This window comes from Xyrauchen texanus, chromosome 31 (genome assembly GCF_025860055.1).
Source record: "Xyrauchen texanus isolate HMW12.3.18 chromosome 31, RBS_HiC_50CHRs, whole genome shotgun sequence".
Lineage (NCBI taxonomy): Eukaryota > Metazoa > Chordata > Actinopteri > Cypriniformes > Catostomidae > Xyrauchen > Xyrauchen texanus.
In genome coordinates this window covers 3,217,651-3,233,073 of record NC_068306.1, presented here as the reverse complement: position 1 = coordinate 3,233,073, position 15,423 = coordinate 3,217,651, and the positions used below count along the sequence as shown (strand labels likewise).

General features: G+C 38.6%; 1 protein-coding gene across 1 annotated transcript; it reads left to right on the top strand.

The window, feature by feature from the left end:
- Positions 1 to 829: 829 nt before the first annotated feature.
- LOC127625525 (zinc finger protein 420-like) lies at positions 830 to 15,084 on the top strand. The gene is made up of 6 exons (XM_052100842.1): positions 830 to 2,824; positions 6,480 to 7,673; positions 10,348 to 10,406; positions 12,086 to 12,274; positions 12,505 to 12,727; positions 13,569 to 15,084. The coding sequence occupies exons 1-6, from the start codon at positions 2,671 to 2,673 to the stop codon at positions 14,771 to 14,773; spliced, it is 3,024 nt and encodes a 1,007-aa protein (XP_051956802.1). The 5' UTR covers positions 830 to 2,670; the 3' UTR covers positions 14,774 to 15,084.
- Positions 15,085 to 15,423: the final 339 nt, after the last annotated feature.

Below are 15,423 nucleotides of genomic sequence, written 5' to 3'. Positions count from 1 at the left end.
GCAAGAGTGCAAATTTAGAGATGTGCATGGAAGGACAGTGTCTCTAGCTATAGACGGGCTGTAACAGCTGCCAGATCATAATATTTTAGTAAACTCATAGAAGATAACCACAACAATCCTTGGTGTTTATTCAGTGCTGTGGCTACATTGGTTAAGAACAAAGGCTAATCTAAACCGGTTATTCCATCGCAGCAAAATAGTAAGACATAAAAGACATCTCTCTCGAACTGGCGTCCCCAGCTCCTCTTTATCCCTTTCCCGGGTGTCCATCGTTACGGCCCGGCCAAACCCTCCTCCCCATCACAAGCTATTAATCTGACCACAAAAGACAACAATCTGCGCCCTAACGTTATAAAAGAGATTATAAATAATAGAAACATTTGTCAGTGAGAATAGAAAACCTGTCACTTTACAAAACAGTTTAAAGTATAATGTATTTTGAAGTTAGACAGCAGGATTGATTAATCAGATGTTGGTATTTTAAACACTCCAGTCCAGCAGGAGGCGGAAATGCACCGGAAGTTGTTTCGCAACCCGCCAGAAAACCCAAGAAGAAGAAATAAGAGCCGTCGACAGTTTGAGCTCTCTGTTCGGTTCGTGTTTATATTTATTTAAGGTTTATTTTTCTGTCTTTGTTGTCTTTCTCTCTTTGGCGTTTTAAAGACTTTAAGAGAACATTATTATCGCCTGATGAAGCTTGTTAGTTGGGACTGTGATTTTAGGGGAATGTTTGTTCCTATCTCTTAACAGATATTACAGTAATTAGTTTCATTAGGTGATTATTTTAATCATCTCTCTGAATGTCTGAAGGTAAAAATGGCCAGTTTGTTTGTATATATTAGCTGGAGGACAATTTTATTCATAATATGTTCATTATTTTTGGAGGTCTAGACTTTAAAGCCCTTTACTGGAGAAAAAAAACTTGTTAATGCATATTGAAATACACTGTTAATTTCCTGTTATACACTAATACCTGATAATATTCCTGCTGTCAGATTAATAAAACCAAATAAAAATAATAATAATAATTAGTGGTGGTTGACCGATATGGTATTTTTAACAGCCTGCAGGCCGATATATCACACAATTTAATATAGTAAATAACATAAACATAAAATTGTTAAAAAAAAATTATTTAGAGCTGTAGTTACTTTTAGTTTCATACAAAACTTTAACTTTTTAAAAAGGAATCTAAGAAAATGATATTGTGTTTTAAATGGTAGATCGCAGTTTCTTCTGATTTCTGTTTAGTCCTCAAATTTCAGTTATTTATTTGCACATGAATTAACAGTACACACAGTAGTCCAGCAACCATATATGCCATTTCCACGTTAGCAATCACATTTACCCAAAAAAATACCGAATCAAACCAATTGTAAATACGGTGCATGATGAATAAGACATTTAGTTATTGCACACGTGAAGCGCTTTTACTGTGAAGTTGCACCAGAAAGTATTTAGCAGAGATGGGCCACTTCTGTTCAAATTAATGGGTGAAATTTTAACGCCCAACTGCAGCCAACGGTCAACAGATGTAGATAGTAGATCCCGCCTTACAGTTAAAATAACTAATCACCTTTTAGATACAGACATTGCCTGTCAATCAATTTCAGATCGTGCATGCACATTAGCTATAAAAGCTGAATTGTTTTTTTTTTTTTTGCCTAATCTGAGGTAAAGAAGCACCATTTATGATACCTGTGTTGTCAGATTTTACTGCTGATTTGAAATATGTTCTTTGATCGTAATCTTGTCCAACCGATTTGGAGATTTCGGTCTTTCCCCATTCAAGTAGATCAGAGCTGCACTTTCATGATTGGACGTAGCCCCTCGAGAGCGTTCCAAACACTGACATACTAGAGAGACTTTGTTGCGCTCATGCATTCATGCGGATCCAGAAATCTCCTGACAGTTTAAACAGCCTGGATCGCCTGCTTGGATTGTGACCACTGAACATCATGATTTGTGAATCAGAGGAACTTTTGATCCTGATCCTGAGGTTTTGATTCTGGCTGATCTTCAGAGGACTATATTAGACTCAACGGGAAGAAAACGAGGGATTTTCACGAGATTCGTCAATTACGTCTATTTAAACAAGATATCTGCATATTTGCAGATGGTATATAATAGAAGTTTTATTGATATTTGCCTTTTATCATTAGAAAAGTGACAGGGAACTTTTGAGGAGAGACTATTAAAATATGTGTTTTAGAGGAAGATAAATTAGCACTTCACAGGATGCTGAAGTTGTGTGAGGTTGGTTTATTACATCTGTTTAAATGAGATATGTGCATATTTGCAGACGGTATAAAAGTTACAGGGAACTGTTGAGGTGATAGAGTGAGAGTGAAACAGAGGAGCTCTTTAACATAATGAGCTCAAACGCATCTAATGTGGTTCTGATATGTGGACTGTTTAAATGACTATGTGCTCTAACATGATGCACACACTAAGAAAGCAAACTGTGACTGGTCGTTTACATGTATCAGTTGCTTTACATGCAAGCAGGTGATTTTCAGCACCCTCAAGAAACAAATGGCCAGACAGGAAAATTAAACGGCCTCTGCGATATATTGGTCAACCACTAACACAAAGCACACAATTATATTTGTGCCACCTCAGAAATATAGTTTTTTGGGGGTAATTATATAATAATTTTTTGGAGTTCAGATGTTCATCATGAGAGAGCAGGTGGATGTGATTCATGCTGGAGAACAGCAGATGCTGCAGACACCAGTGAAGATTGAAGTGAAGCAGGAGATAAAAGAAGAAATCACAACAGAAGAACAACAAAGAAATGAAGATGATAATTTTATTCTGTCAGGTATGTTTCAGTTTTTTCATTACAATCAACTAAAACTGTCCGATTAATCGATAAATGATTGCGATCAGTTCAGTTCAATATTTGAATAGCCACCAATGATAAAAAAAATTTGCTACCCGTGCACTGTTTGATCACAGCCGGTTGCTTTCAAATGCTCATAGGTAGTGTCAAAAATACCGGTACCAAGTCGGTACTCAAACAAAAAATTATTTACGATACCAGAATTTCTGAAGGTACCGGGGTACCGAGTACCGGGTCTACCCACGCATAGGCGGGAACTTTCAAACGCTCACAACAAGAAAAAGGTGTGAATCTTTGGCTTGAAAGTGAATCAATTCCATTCATGATTCATTGGTTTTTGATTAGATTCAAAAGCATTTTTTTCTAAATCAATTATATATTCACTGGTGGCAAAAAGTTTAGAATAATGTACAGATTTTGCTCTTATGGAAAGAAATTGGTACTTTTATTCTCCAAAGTGGCATTCAACTGATCACAATGTGCAGTCAGGACATTAATAATGTGAAAAATTACTATTAAAATTTTTTTACATTTTTTTTTTACTTAAACTACTTCAAAGATTTCTCTTTAAAATGTCCTCCACATGCAGCAACGAGAGCTTTACAGATCCTTGTTATTCTAGCTGTCAGTTTGTCCAGATACTCAGGTGACCTTTCACCCCACACTTCCTGTAGCACTTGCCATAGATGTGACTGTCTTGTTGGGCACTTCTCACGCACCTCACAATCTAGCTGATCCCACAAAAGCTCAAAGGATCCATAACACTCTTTTCCAATTATCTGTTGTCCGATGTCTGTTTCTTTGCACACTCCTGTCTAGATTTTATCAAAAATTACTTTTTTAAAATAGTGATGGTGCTGTTTTTTACATCAGTAATGTCCTGACTATACTTTGTGTTCAATGCCACTTTGGAGAATTAAGTTACAATTTCCTTCCGAAACAGCAAAATCTGTACATTATTCCAAACTTTTGGCCACCTGTTAATGTGTGTGTGTATGTGTGTGTGTGTGTGTGTGTGTGTGTGTGGTGTGTGTGTATAAATATATATTTATACACACACACACATACAGTGGATATAAAAAGTCTACATACCCCAGTTAAAAAGCCAGGTTCTTGTGATGTAAAAGAATGAGACAAAGATAAATCATGTCAGAACTTTTTCCACCTTTAATGTGACCTATAACATGAACAATTCAATTGAAAAACAAACTGAAATCTTTGAGGGGGAAAATAAAAACTCCCAATAACCTGGTTGCATAAGTGTGCACACCCTTAAACTAATACTTTGTTGAAGCACCTTTTGATTTTATTACAGCACTCAGTCTTTTTGGGTAGGAGTCTATTAGCATGGCACATCTTGACGTGGCAATATTTGCCTACTCTTCTTTGCAAAAGCGCTCCAAAAGCGCTGTCAGATTGCGAGGACATCTCCTGTGCACAGCCCTCTTCAGATCACCCCACAGATGTTCAATTGGATTCAGGTCTGGGCTCTGGCTGGGCCATTCCAAAACGTTAATCTTCTTCTGGTGAAGCCATGCTTTTATGGATTTGGATGTGTGCTTTGGGTCGTTGTCATGCTGAAAGGTGAACTTCCTCTTCATCTTCAGCTTTCTAACTGATGCCTGAAGGTTTTGTGTCAAAATTGCCTGGTATATGGAACTCTTCATAATTCCCTCCACCCTGTCTAAGGCCCCGGTTCCAGCTGAAGAAAAACAGCCCCAAAGCATGATGCTGCCACCACCATGCTTCACTGTGGGTATGGTGATCTTTGGGTGATGTGCAGTGTTGTTTTTGCGCCAAACATACCTTTTGAAATTATGGCCAAAAAGTTCAACCTTGGTTTCATCAGACCATAATACATTTTCCCACGTGCTTTTGGGAGACTTGATGTTTGTTTTTGCAAACTTCAGCCGCGCTTGGATGTTTTTCTTTGTAAGAAAAGGCTTCTGTCTTGCCACCCTACCCCATAGCCCATTCATATGAAGAATACGGGAGATTGTTTTCACATGTAGCACACAGCCAGTACTTGCCATTTCTGCAGTTCCTTTTGCTGTAGTTTTGTTTGCTGTTAATGTTGCTGTAGGCCTCTTGGAAGCCTCCCTGACCAGTTTTCTTCTCGTCTTATCATACATTTTGGAGGGACGTCCAGTTCTTGGTAATGTCTCTGTTGTGCCATATTTTCTCCACTTGATGATGACTGTCTTCACTGTGTTCCATGGTTTATCTAATGCTTTGGAAATTCTTTTGTACCCTTCTCCTGACTGATATCTTCAACAATGAGATCCCTCTGATGCTTTGGAAGCTCTCTGTGGACCATGGCTTTTGCTCTGAGATACAATTAAGAAAATGTCAGGAAAATCCTACTAGAACAGCTGAACTTTATTTGTGATTAATGAGTCACTTTAAATGTTGGCAGGTGTGTAATGACTTCTATGAGTTTGAATGTGATTTGGTTAATTCTGAACACAGCCACATCCCCAGTTATAAGAGGGTGTGCACACTTAGGCAGCCATGAGGGAGTGGTAGTGTAGTGGTTAGCGTGCTGCGCTACGAACCTGGTGACCCGAGTTTGATTCCCGCTCATGGCCAGTGATGGTTGATCTGAACCGGTGCCGGGCCACCCCTAGGTCAACTCAGCCTAAAATGAGTACCTGTTGTGGTGTGTAAACATTGCCACTGGGGAGACAAAGGTGGTCGGGCATGGTGCTCGCTAACAGCACTTGCCCCTACAGTCTGTTGAAGGCTAAATGGGGGATCTTTGTCTTTGATCTTTGTGTGTGTGTATGTGTATATATGTTTATTTTTCTCATGAAAATTCTCTGTGTAAATGGAGTAAAAAAGGTCTTACATTTTGATCTGGTTCTCACCCACATCTATTATACAGCTTCTGAAGATATGGATTTATACACTTGGCGACCCGAGTCTTATGGAATACTTCTATATTTTCTTTATGTAATTTTTGGTGCTACAAAGGTCTGATAACCATTCATTTATATTTAGCTACATTTTTATAAAAATATTTGTTTGTATTCTGCTGAAGAAAAACAGTCATGCACATCTGACATGGCATAAGGTTGAATAAATGATGAGAGAATTTGTATTTTTGGGTGAACTAACCCTTTCCTGGTATTACAGATATGTCCAGGTTTTCTTTGACCATGGGGACCCTGAATCAGTAAACTAATTAAAATATTACACCACCAAAGTAACGTAATCTGAATACATTCAGCCATTTAAATCAATTATTGACCAACACTAACGATTCTTGAATGCGATTGAAGAAACTTCTCTCTCAAAACACATCAGACGCTTGCTGCTGGTTTTCTTAAAGAGACAGTACCAATTTAGCACTTGTTATACAAATTAATGTAAATACTGGTCAATTGTACAAATGATTTCACTTCAGATTAATTGATAGAATGTGGAATTTATACATTGTATATATTGTTTTCTGATATGTATGAAGTTCTTAAAAATGAAAACAAATCTAAATTGCTGCCTTTTGCACCGCAAAGCTACAGTACATTAATAGTGAATGTTTTTGTTCTGCCGTTATAGTAGGCTTTAATTTTATTTCTTTTTACATTTTGTTGCTGTTGAATTTATTTTTGTCAATTTACTGTGTTCATTGCAGAGTTGATGGAAGTGAAAGAGGAAAGTCGAGAGCTGAATGAAGTGGAGGAGAAACATCATGATTTCACAACTGGAGGAGAATCTTTGAGTGGCTCATACACTAAAAATAATTTCTCACTAAAAAAGACTCGAAGAAGAGCAGCCAAAAATACTTTTACTTGCTCTCAGTGTGGAAAATCTTTCAGATATAAAAGTGATCTTAATGAACACATGAGAGATCATACTGTAGAGAGACCTTACATGTGCCATCAGTGTGGAAAGAGTTTCATATGCAAAAGCAATCTTGATACACACATGAGAGTTCATACTGGAGAGAAGCCTTACATCTGCTCTCAGTGTGGAAAGAGTTTCATTTGTAAAAGTAATCTTAATGTACACATGAGAGTTCATACTGGAGAGAAGCCTTACATGTGCCATCAGTGTGGAAAGAGTTTCACGTGTGCTGCTGGTCTCTCTTATCATCTCCGCTGTCACTCTGGAGAAAGACCATTTGAATGTGATCAGTGTGATAAAACATTTGTTGGGGAATCATGCCTAAAACGACACCTGAAAGTGCACACAAATGAGAAGCCTTACAAGTGTTCTTGTGGAAAGAGTTTTACATGCCTGTACAATTTGAAAGGGCACCAGAAAATACATACCGGTTTGGGGACTCATATGTGCTTTGAATGTGGGAAGACATTTATTACAGCCAGTAACTTGAAACAGCACCAAATAATTCATACTGGAGAGAAACCTTACAAGTGCTCACACTGTGGAAAGAGTTTCATTCAGTCAGAACAACTGAAAACACACGAGAGAATTCATACTGGAGAAAAACCATACAAGTGCTCACACTGTGGAAAGAGTTTCACTCAGTCACAAAATCTGAAAACACACGAGAGAATTCATACTGGAGAGAAACCTTACAAGTGTTCACACTGTGGAAAGAGTTTCACTCGGTCAGAGCACCTGAGAACACATGAGAGAATTCATACTGGAGAAAAACCATACAAGTGCTCACACTGTGAAAATAGTTTCACTCAGTCACAAAGCCTGAAAGCACACGAGAGAATTCATACTGGAGAGAAACCTTACAGCTGTTCTTCATGTGGGAAGAGTTTCAACCAATCAGCTCATCTACAGCTGCATGTAAAAAATAATTGCACAACCTGTCACAGAGAGCAAGAATCATCTTCATGTCCATCAATATCAAGTAAATAGTTTGAAATTCGGATAAATGCAAGGATGGAATTTCTCTCAAAAGGGCAGTATAATCTTAGGCCCTGATTGCACCTGGCATCAAGTTGCGTTTCATATCTGGATATATATTAGCTGGATTTGATTTACACATTGCAGTCAAATGCGCCCGTTGAAGTGAACATTTCCTCAGCGATCTGTCCAATTGCACTCATACGCCTCCATTGTTTAACCCATTAACTCTTAAATCATCGTTTCTTATTGGAATAGTTCACCCAAAACTGAAAGTTCTATGGAAGTACAGGTGCTGGTCATATAATTAGAATATTATCAAAAAGTTGATTTATTTCAGTAATTCCGTTCAAAAAGTTAAACTTGGATAATGTATACATTCGTTCCACACAGACTGATATATTTCAAGTGTTCATTCCTTTTAATTTTGATGATTATAACTGACAACTAATGAAAACCCCAAAATCAGTATCTCAGAAAATTAGAATATTGTGAAAAGGTTCAATATTGAAGACACTGGGTGCCACACTCTAATCAGCTAATTAACTCAAAACACCTGCAAAGACCTTTAAATGGTCTCTCAGTCTAGTTCTGTAGGCTACACAATCATGGGGAAGACTGCTGACTTGACTGCTGTCCAAAAGACGACCATTGACAACTTGCACAAGGAGGGCAAGACACAAAAGTTCATTGCTAAAGAGGCTGGCTGTTCACAGAGCTCTGTGTCCAAGCACATTAATAGAGAGGCGAAGGGAAGGAAAAGATGTGGTTGAAAAAAGTGTACAAGCAATAGGGATAACTGCACCCTGGAGAGGATTGTGAAACAAAACGCATTCAAAAATGTGGGGGAGATTCACAAAGAGTGGACTGCAGCTGGAGTCAGTGCTTCAAAACCACCACGCACAGACGTATGCAAGACATGGGTTTCAGCTGTCGCATGCCTTGTGTCAAGCCACTCTAGAACAAGACACAGCGTCAGAAGCGTCTCGCCTGGGCTAAAGACAAAAATGGACTGGACTGCTGCTGAGTGGTCCAAAGTTATGTTCTCTGATGAAAGTAAATTTTGCATTTCCTTTGGAAATCAAGGTCCCAGAGTCTGGAGGAAGAGAGGAGATGTACTGAATCCACGTTGCTTGAAGTCCAGTGTAAAGTTTCCACAGTCAATGATGGTTTGGGTTGCCATGTCATCTGCTGGTGTTGGTCCACTGTGTTTTCTGACGTCCAAGGTCAACGCAGCCGTCTACCAGGAAGTTTTAGGGCACTTCATGCTTACTGCTGCTGACCAACTTTATGGAGATGCAGATTTCATTTTCCAACAGGACTTGGCACCTGCACACAGTGCCAAAGCTACCAGTACCTGGTTTAAGGACCATGGTATTCCTGTTCTTAATTGGCCAGCAAACTCGCCTGACCTTAACCCTATAGAAAATCTATGGGGTATTGTGAAGAGGAAGATGCGATACGCCAGACCCAACAATGCAGAAGAGCTGAAGGCCACTATCAGAGCACCCGAGCAGCGCCACAGACTGATCGACTCCATGCCACGCCGCATTGCTGCAGTAATTCAGGCAAAAGGAGCCCCAACTAAGTATTGAGTGCTGTACATGCTCATACTTTTCATGTTCATACTTTTCAGTTGGCCAACATTTCTAAAAATCCTTTTTTTGTATTGGTCTTAAGTAATATTCTAATTTTCAGAGATCCTGAATTTGGGATTTTCATTAGTTGTCAGTTTTAATCATCACAATTAAATGAAATAAACCTTTGAAATATATCAGTCTGTGTGTAATGAATGAATATAATATCCAAGTTTCACTTTTTGAATGGAATTACTGAAATCAACTTTTTGATGATATTCTAATTATATGACCAGCACCTGTATATTAATGACAAATAGTTTTGAAACAAAAAGACATACTGAATTGCACTGAAAAATAAATGTATTGCTTTAACAGTGTCTCTAGTCTGTGTTTGTAGCCTGTTAGCATTGCTTATTTCTCTACTTTGGAGGGAGGGAAGCACACCTCAGATGAATTGTATGGTAGTTCGTACCATCCTTTGCAGGGCTTTGCGGTTGAGGGTGGTGCTGTTGCCAGTGATGCAGCCAGTCAGGATGCTCTCTACAGTGATGTGGTGGTTCATTCCAAACTTCCTCAGCCATCTCAGGAAGAAGAGGTGCTGGTAAGCCACCTTCACAAAGGCCTCAGTGCGGATGGACCATGTGAGTTCCTCAGTGATGTGGACACAGTTGAACTTGAAGCTGCCGACTCTCTCTACCGGTGCTCAATTGATGGTGATGGGGCTGTATACTCTGTCTTTTCTCCTGATGTCCACCACAATCTCCTTGGTCTTACTGACGTTGAGGGAGAGGTTGTGGTCCTGACACCAGCGTGTCAGAGTGTGCACCTCCTCTCTGTAGTCATCATTTCATCCTTGTCAGTGATCAGACCTACCACCGTTGTATCTTCAGCAAATGTAATGATGGCATTGGAGCTATGTGTTGCCACACAGAACTAACCCTTTAAGCACACAATAATTATTCTGGAGAAAAGCCTTTCACATTTCATCCCTGTAATGAGAAACAGCTGTTAGAAATCATGCCAACCGGTTGGCATGATTTCTAACAGCTCCCAACCGGCATGGTTGGCATGATTTCTAACAGCTGTTTCTCATTACAGGGATGGCGGAGAGTGCCCTTAAAAGCAGCCAAGCATGCCAGAGAAGACAGAACGAATGTGTAGCATTGGCATATGTTTATATTTAGTATTTTGACAAAGTTTATTTTTATTTTGATAGTGAATTATTGAACTGAGTGAAAGCATTAAAAAAAGTACTTGCGCTGTACACAAAGGCGACGAGAATAAAAGCCTGACCTGAAGAAGACGTCCTGGGAAGAAGTTAATTTTATATGGGCCTAGTTAAGATTAATTACATGTTTATTCAATTTTAATGTCCGTCAGTAATTTTCTAATTTTAATCATCTTGACTGTGCTGAAGTCATTGGTTATTTGTTCAATATCTTCACATTAATGTCCAGTGCTGATGTAGAGTGATTTATGAAACCCAAAATCAAGGCTGTGGGACTGACGTGACTTCAGCAGTTTCTCGTTATTTATGTTTCATAAGTGTTCTTAATGCGTCTTGCCCACAATTGACAACAAAGCTTTGGCATATCTATCTTTTTGTGACTGCTGAGCATGATTTTTATAAAGGTATATCAAAAGCAAGGCTGTAACCATGTCATTGGGGGACCAAACAATTTTGGGGGTTGAGGTCACAAATATAATGGTCCTTTAATATTGTTAAGGCACTGTATGCATTAATTAGTAAGACCCTTGGAAATTTCTGTCGGTCGGTGCAACACTTCAATCATAAAACAGTCCAGGTAACTTCAACATTCACATAGATAATCTCTCACACCTCTTTCTCGAACTGGCGTCCCCAGCTCCTCTTTATCCTTCTCCCGGCTGATTCAGCACCAGGTGTCCATCCTTGAGGCCCGGCCAAACCCTCCTCCCCATCACAAGCTATTAACCTGACCACAAAAGACAACAATCTGCGCCCTAACGTTATAAAAGAGATTATAAATCATAGAAACATTTGTCAGTGAGAATAGAAAAACTTTACAAAACAGTTTAAAGTATATAATATATTTTGAAGTTAGACAGCAGGATTGATTAATCAGATGTTGGTATTTTAAACACTCCAGACCAGCAGGAGGCGGAAATGCACCGGAAGTTGTTTCGCAACCCGCCAGAAAACCCAAGAAGAAGAAATAAGAGCTGTCGACAGTTTGAGCTCTCTGTTCGGTGCGTGTTTATATTTATTTAATGTTTATTTTTCTGTCTTTGTTGTCTTTCTCTCTTTGGCGTTTTAAAGACTTTAAGAGAACATTATTATCGCCTGATGAAGCTTGTTAGTTGGGACTGTGATTTTAGGGGAATGTTTGTTCCTATCTCTTAACAGATATTACAGTAATTAGTTTCATTAGGTGATTATTTTAATCATCTCTCTGAATATCTGAAGGTAAAAATGGCCAGTTTGTTTGTATATATTAGCTGGAGGACAATTTTATTCATAATATGTTCATTATTTTTGGAGGTCTAGACTTTAAAGCCCTTTACTGGAGAATAAAAGCAGAAAAATCTGAATATAATTTTCGATTTCTGATATTTGAACTTGTTAATGCATATTAAAAAAAAAAAAAAGCCCGTTATACACTAATACCCAATAATATTCCTGCTGTCAGATTAATACAACGAAATAAAATAATAATAATAAGTGGTGGTTGGGTTTTCTGAATAGCCTGCAGGCCGATATATCACACAATTTAATATAGTAAATAACATAAACATAAAATTGCTAAAAAATATATCCTATTTAATTATATAATAATGTTCTTGTGTTCAGATGTTCATCATGAGAGAGCAGGTGGATGTGATCTGCTGTAAATCAGTAGGAACTGATCTGTCCATGCTGGATATTGATGATTTCATCACAGAAATCTCTCAGCTGAAGAAAGAGGTGACGTCACTGAAGACAAAACTGAAGGAGAGAGAACTGTATTCATCCTGCACCTGTTTTGAGCGAGTTAAAGTTGAGATTGTAAGTAAGTTTCAAATGATGTGATATGACTGTGACTCTGTGATGATGAACGGTACAGATGTGATTGTGTTGTGTTTGTCAGGAGCTGGAAAAGGTTTCCTGTCAATCTTCAGTGTGTGTGACTGATGGGACCTCCACAGAATGTCAGGATTCAGCTGTTCTTGTGTTTAATAATGTTTTTGAGTGTGATGAATGTTAGTCCATTATAATGAGGATGTTTTTGTGTTCAGATGTTCATCATGAGAGAGCAGGTGGATGTGATCTGCTGTAAATCAGTAGGAACTGATCTTTCCATGCTGGATATTGATGATTTCATCACAGAAATCTCTCAGCTGAAGAAAGAGGTGACGTCACTGAAGACACCAGTGAAGATTGAAGTGAAGCAGGAGATAAAAGAAGAAATCACAACAGAAGAACAACAAAGAAATGAAGATGAGAATTTTATTCTGTCAGGTATGTTTCAGTTTTTTCATTACAATCAACTAAAACTGTCCGATTAATCGATAAATGATTGCAATCTCGATTCAGACTGCAATGTGTATTACCGTTCCAGTGGCATGCATTTGGAAGACGGTCAAATTTAAATTCAAAATTCACTTCAAGACGCATTTTTAAATGTTGATCAACTTTATATGGCATCTACTAAACACAGCGCTCCTGAACGAGATGCTGAATAAACTAAAACGCAACGGCCAATGATGTTTGTCCAGGACGGTGTGTTACATACGGCATGGTGCAGCCGCGATCAGTTCAGTTCAATATTTGAATAGCCACCAATGCTACAAAAATACCGGCATTTCCAAGATCTGATTAAATTCGCTACCCGTGCACTGTTTGATCACAGCCGGTTGCTTTCAAACGCTCATAGGTGTGTGTCTGCCCATGCACATGTGCCTTGTGATCAATGCAGCATTCCTGCATGAGACTCTGCACTGTTTTTAATCAAAATACCCCTCTTTAGGTGATATTAATGTAAGCACAGCTGTTAATGAGTTACCAGTGTGAACAGACAGGATTAAATCTGTGCTGTTACTAGTAGTTTCTTACTAGTAAATACCGTTCACATCACTGTATGTTGCACAATCATAATGCACAAATGCAAGTTTTGTTTTCTCATATGTATTAAGTTCTTAAAAATGAAAAGAAACTAAATTGCTGCCTTTTGCACCGCAAAGCTACAGTAAATTAATAGTGAATGTTTTTGTTCTGCCATTATAGTAAGCTTTAATTTTATTTCTTTTTACATTTTGTTCCAGTTTAATTTATTTTTGTCAATTTACTGTGTTCATTGCAGAGTTGATGGAAGTGAAAGAGGAAAGTCGAGAGCTGAATGAAGTGGAGGAGAAACATCATGATTTCACAACTGGAGGAGAATCTTTGAGTGGCTCATACACTAAAAATAATTTCTCACTAAAAAAGACTCGAAGAAGAGCAGCCAAAAATACTTTTACTTGCTCTCAGTGTGGAAAATCTTTCATATATAAAAGTGATCTTAATGAACACATGAGAGATCATACTGTAGAGAGACCTTACATGTGCCATCAGTGTGGAAAGAGTTTCATATGTAAAGGCAATCTTGATACACACATGAGAGTTCATACTGGAGAGAAGCCTTACACATGCCATCAGTGTGGAAAGAGTTTCATTTGTAAAAGTAATCTTAATGTACACATGAGAGTTCATACTGGAGAGAAGCCTTACACGTGCCATCAGTGTGGAAAGAGTTTCACATGTCCTGCTGGTCTCTCTTATCATCTCCGCTGTCACTCTGGAGAAAGACCATTTGAATGTGATCAGTGTGATAAAACATTTGTTGGGGAATCATGCCTAAAACGACACCTGAAAGTGCACACAAATGAGAAGCCTTACAAGTGTTCTTCTTGTGGAAAGAGTTTTACATGCCTGTACAATTTGAAAGGGCACCAGAAAATACATACCGGTTTGGGGACTCATATGTGCTTTGAATGTGGGAAGACATTTATTACAGCCAGTAACTTGAAACAGCACCAAATAATTCATACTGGAGAGAAACCTTACAAGTGCTCACACTGTGGAAAGAGTTTCATTCAGTCAGAACAACTGAAAACACACGAGAGAATTCATACTGGAGAAAAACCATACAAGTGCTCACACTGTGGAAAGAGTTTCACTCAGTCACAAAACCTGAAAACACATGAGAGAATTCATACTGGAGAGAAACCTTACAAGTGCTCACACTGTGAAAAGAGTTTCACTCATTCACAAAGCCTGAAAGCACACGAGAGAATTCATACTGGAGAGAAACCTTACAAGTGCTCACACTGTGAAAATAGTTTCACTCATTCACAAAGTCTGAAAGCACACGAGAGAATTCATACTGGAGAGAAACCTTACAGCTGTTCTTCATGTGGGAAGAGTTTCAACCAATCAGCTCATCTACAGCAGCATGTAAAAAATAATTGCACAACCTGTCACAGAGAGCAAGAATCATCTTCATGTCCATCAATATCAAGTAAATAGTTTGAAATTCGGATAAATGCAAGGATGGAATTTCTCTCAAAAGGGCAGTATAATCTTAGGCCCTGATTGCACCTGGCATCAAGTTGCGTTTCATATCTGGATATATATTAGCTGGATTTGATTTACACATTGCAGTCAAATGCGCCCGTTGAAGTGAACATTTCCTCAGCGATCTGTCCAATTGCACTCATACGCCTCCATTGTTTAACCCATTAACTCTTAAATCATCGTTTCTTATTGGAATAGTTTACCCAAAACTGAAAGTTCTATGGAAGTATATTAATGACAAATAGTTTTGACATACTGAATTGCACTGAAAAATAAATGTATTGCTTTAACAGTGTCTCTAGTCTGTGTTTGTAGCCTGTTAGCATTGCTTATTTCTCTACTTTGGAGGGAGGGAAGCACACCTCAGATGAATTGTATGGCAGTTCATACCATCCTTTGCAGGGCTTTGCGGTTGAGGGTGGTGCTGTTGCCAGTTATGCAGCCAGTCAGGATGCTCTCTACAGTGATGTGGTGGTTAATTCCAAACATCCTCAGCCATCTCAGGAAGAAGAGGTGCTGGTAAGCCACCTTCACAATGGCCTCAGTGCGGATGGACCATGTGAGTTCCTCAGTGATGTGGACACAGATGAACTTGAAGCTGC